This window comes from Cibotium barometz, chromosome 11, assembly GCF_041138505.1.
Source record: "Cibotium barometz isolate CiBa-2024 chromosome 11, ASM4113850v1, whole genome shotgun sequence".
Taxonomy (NCBI): domain Eukaryota; kingdom Viridiplantae; phylum Streptophyta; class Polypodiopsida; order Cyatheales; family Cibotiaceae; genus Cibotium; species Cibotium barometz.
In genome coordinates, this window is record NC_141056.1 from 24546998 (window position 1) to 24551669 (window position 4672).

General features: G+C 39.0%; 1 protein-coding gene across 2 annotated transcripts; it reads left to right on the forward strand.

The window, feature by feature from the left end:
* Window positions 1–1074: 1074 nt before the first annotated feature.
* LOC147633943 (uncharacterized) lies at window positions 1075–2328 on the forward strand. 2 transcript variants are annotated; one of them, XM_086804526.1, is made up of 3 exons: window positions 1075–1291; window positions 1382–1435; window positions 1795–2328. In XM_086804526.1, the coding sequence occupies exons 1-3, from the start codon at window positions 1213–1215 to the stop codon at window positions 1962–1964; spliced, it is 303 nt and encodes a 100-aa protein (XP_086660652.1). In that variant the 5' UTR covers window positions 1075–1212; the 3' UTR covers window positions 1965–2328. The 2 variants fall into 2 exon arrangements, with proteins under 2 accessions (XP_086660652.1, XP_086660653.1); XM_086804527.1 differs by having other exon boundaries at window positions 1076–1291; window positions 1385–1435.
* The last annotated feature ends 2344 nt before the right edge of the window (window positions 2329–4672 follow it).

The following is a 4672-nucleotide window of genomic DNA, read 5'->3' on the forward strand; positions in this document are numbered from 1 at the left end:
GGACAATGCTTTGACAATTTCATTGTCGTTTGGGAAGTAATAGATTCCTCTTCCAAAAGTAAAAAGTATAGCATTTTTTTATTGCATGTGAGTGATTATTGAAAATTGTGAAAATGTAGAGAAACTAAGTACAAAAAATTATCAAATTACAAAAAACATTGCCTAAGGTCAAGCTTGAAAGTTGTAAACATTAAGTAGAAAAAAATTACAATTCTATGACAAGTAACCAAATCCAAGGCCTACCATGAAGAAAGAAGTGAAACCATGTCTACTAATGCTTGCCTCTACTATGTATTTGCACTTCAAAGTTAAGATGGGCATGTGCTTGCCATAGAGGAAAATGTAAGGGTTTTCTACAATTGGAAGTGTGGGTAAAAGGTCGTAGAAATTAAAAGACAAATATCAAAGTTTTTTGCAATTGGGCAATTGGCGAAGTCAATAGCAAAACTAGGGGGGGTTTTGCGATTCAACGCTTAACATGTCTTGTTTATTTGAATAATCAAAACATAGCATGGTGAGGGGATAGGGAGCCTATACTGCAAGTTTCAATATTTAACCATGCATTCACTCACCCCTTAACCAGTTGGCTACCTCACATTTGAATTAAAAAAACATTTGGTTTTCCTTTTAACTCGCCCCAAGTTGGGTTGTTCGGTTGTGCAGAAAGAGAAGTAGCACAAGCAGGAGGCCACTTGGTGAGATTTACTTCAATGCGTGAAAACCGAGTGAGGGCCATGAACTGCGCACAAGAGGCCCATCATTTGCATCGTGTGAATAGCCTCTTAAAATACTATGATTATCAAGGTGTTGCCCATGTGGCAATGTTAGAGAAACTATTTTTATATGTGTTGAAGAGATAAGGCAAATTACAATGTTGGTGGCAAGAGGGCATTTAATAATTTGCAACTTGTGTTTGTGTGTAAAGGGTGAGTGCTCACAGGAAGATTTGACTTTGAGCCTTTGGGATTGGCTATTGGAATCAAAAAGCTGGGCGGGCCCTTTGTGTGTGTGTGTGTGTGTAATGATGTGAAACTTGACTGGCCCATGGGCGCCCAAACGTTATTTAATCCTTTGTTCTGAGGAAACTAAGAGTTCGGCAACAAAGCAGGGACTGGATTTGAGGAAATTAGTCATCCACGCAACAGCTCCAGGGTTTCCTATGCTTGCTTGCTTCTTGCCCGCATCAGCGCAAAGCTTCCCTTGCCCAGCACGATGCGTAGCTTCCCTAATTCGGTGCTGCTCTTTGCCTTATGGTTTTTTGTATTAATCCCTTGCGCATACCCTTATACAGGTAAGATATATATTTTTAATTGGAGAAATCTCAATACAGATTTATGGTGGTTCATTGTTTTTCATGTATTCTCACTCTCTTTTTGTACAGCAGCTTTTGCTCGTACAGTCCCCAGCAGGCTTCTTGAAGCTCTTCAACATCCAGGTATGGGAAAATTAGAATTTCATTAGGTTTCTAAGAAGTAGAATTGTGATTTTTTTCTACATCTTTTCTTTTCTTTTCATTACCAAAAAATGCTTCATAAGCATCCTTGCTATTCAAGAAATTCACCAAGACAAAGAATTATGCATGTGATCACGATGGCTTGACCAAATTATGCGTGTGTGTATACATGTATAGGTATAGATATCTACATACACACATACATGTGCATGCACACACACACACACACACACACACACACACTCACTCACACATGTATACGTATATATACTTATATTCATGTTTATCTGTGGTACATCAGGTTTATGCAGGTTCATGTAGTACTAATTTTTCTCTTACAGGACCAGAACAAGGGAAATGGGTCCAAATTCATGGAGCTTTACCTGGAAGGCCTAAGAATGATAAACTAACACATGGTGAGGATGAGCCTGAAGAAAGGCATCCTGCAGATAACCTTCTGCGTAGACACAAAGCTGACATGACAGCGTCATACATTTTGGGTGGTTATTAATCATGGTTACTTCAGATCTTGGGCAGTTAATAAGCCTGCCTCCAATCATCTATCTTTGTTTGTGCATACATATAGTTGACCGAGCGGTTGGGTATGAAAATCCTGTAAAGCCAAGTGTTGCTTACTCCATTTTTGCATAGCTTGTCTACCTTGTGAGCATTATATCTGGTGAAAGGAAACTTCTTTGGATTTGGTGGTATGAACTCACCCTACCCAAAGAGTTTACGTCTTATACAAAAGCTTGCTTTTTTATCAAGCTTGGGGTGTTATTATGAAGATAATAATTATCGAAAGAATAGAAATGGTATTGGAGAATTGTTCATGATTTGGATGCAAGAAACGGTATAAACTTTGTTTGTAGGGATGTTGTGTGTGATATTGCTCATGATTTAGATGCAAGGAGAGGGTATAAACTTTGTTTGTAGGAATGTTGGGTGGGTGTGTGGGTGTGTGTGTGTACAGTCAAATCGAGCATTGGCTATACTTGTAAAATGTGTCTTTACAAGTACCTTTGTATTTGCACTATTGATGAAAAGTGGTGTGAGCGAAGCCCCTACCTCATGGCAGGTGAGGTGGTTCAATCTAGTTTGGAAGACCCAAAGCTGATGTCGATCAGGATCCTTAGACACATCCGCTAACTTGTTATTATTAGTGCTTCGAATGTTGGCTTGACAATATGCAGGCACAACGATTGAAACTTGCCATTGTAATTTAATACACACACCGCTCCCTCGAAAAAAAAAGGGGAAAAAAATCGTCATTCTAATTCTGTTGTACAATGATCATGTGGGAGTATTGTCACTTCATTAGCATCAACCACACATCTTGAAGGAAGTGGATGTTCACATGCCAATATGCTTACTAATATGAAAAATGTACTATTTGTAAACCTCTAAGTAACATCTCTCTTTGGGGAAGGTGATGTGGTTTAGTCTAGTTTGGACAACCTCAAGCTAGATGATTCCCGTCAGCTTCACTTTTTGCCTTGTCTTGTCTTGTATAATGACTAGGTTCTAGCTTCTTGTATTATGATCAGAACTATATCTTATGCTATATAATGACCATAACTATCCTGTATAATGACCATGTTTTAGCTTCCTCAGCGTCATGATTGGATGGGTATTTTTTTCCTGAGAGAAGGCCTTACCAATGGTGCCTACCTGGCCGTGAGAAAGATGCTAAGATATGGAGGACAAGGAGAATTTATGATCTTACTCCTTCATTCCATGAGACTATGCTACCTTCCATTTACTCATTTTGGGTTATGGTAGGTGATCATTTAGAGGAGTGTGAGAGAGTTACAATAATGTCGGGTTAGAGAAACGAAAAAGCTTGTATTCGACGCTAGAGAAACGGTTGGTTTGTACTACATCTCTAGCTACTATTAAGTTAAGAAAGGGATTAGAGCCAATGGGTGGCCAGCTTGGGATTTTCACACAAGTGCTTTCAATAGTCTAGCTACAAGTATCTACTAGGTGGCACAATCAGATGGAATCCTATTTAGTCAAGAGATCAACTTGCTGGTTTACATCAATGCAAAACATATTCTTGGACGTCCCTATGAAGTCAAGGACAATAGAATTGCCTTCTCACTAAGGCATAGGTCTTCCTAATTCTAGGATGACTTGCACTTGGACTATCATGATATCATAAAGTATTTGGTGCCTAGTGTTTGAGTCCAATGGTACACATACTCTTCCTTTGTATAACAAGTATCCATTATCAATGGAAAAATGCTTCCAACGATTAAGCTCGTTCTTAGAAAGAGAAGAGCTAGATGTGGAGCTATCAATTGCACTCGCTACTACTACGGAGTGGAAGGGATCTCCACGTTTAACAATTTTCCATACCTTTGCATACAACCGATCATGTTCGCACTTGACTTTGAGTGAATCTAGAAATTCACTTTTCAACTCCGTGAAACTCAATAGGTTGACTTGAGGCATGCGACTTAAGGCATTAGCCACACAACATTGTATCGTCCCTTTTGTAATACCTTAATTGAAAGTCGAATTCTTGGAGGATTTCTGTCCATCGAGCTTTACGACCTTTCAAATCAGTTTGAGTTGTCAATCATTTGATGCTCTCATGATCAAAGACAATCTCAAACTTAGCACGGTAGAGATAATGTCTCCACTTTCCTAGAGCATAAATGATGGCATAAAGCTCACGTTCATACGCAGAATAATTCTGCTGAGCTCTATCCAACTTCTTGCTCTTAAAAGCTACCGGTCTTCCTCCTTGAAGAAGCACAGCACCAACTGCATGGTCAGTAGCATCCATTTCAACCACAAACGGTTGATTAGGATCTACTATTGCCAACACAGGTGTAGTAGCTATGGCAGCCTTAAGACGATTGAAACTTTGTTGTTACGGTCAGCACACCAAGCAAAGTTGTGACCCTTAGGTTTTAATTGGTCCGTCATTAGAACTGTTAACTTAGTGTTAATCCAATTCTAGGATTAACAAGAGATACTGCCATTATCTTACATCAAGGAGTCACGGTAGATACACAAAAGGAACATACATTCAAGATATGAAGCAATAGTGTCCAAAGCTACATGGAAAAACTCTTGGACTCACATTGTGAGTCACGGGAAATATTAAATGATGTTCAATTGAAGAGATGTTTCATGATGGGCTTAAGGAATGATAGCTTACACAAATTGATCATTGTAGCCAATCCGGAAACATTCGATCAATGTTGT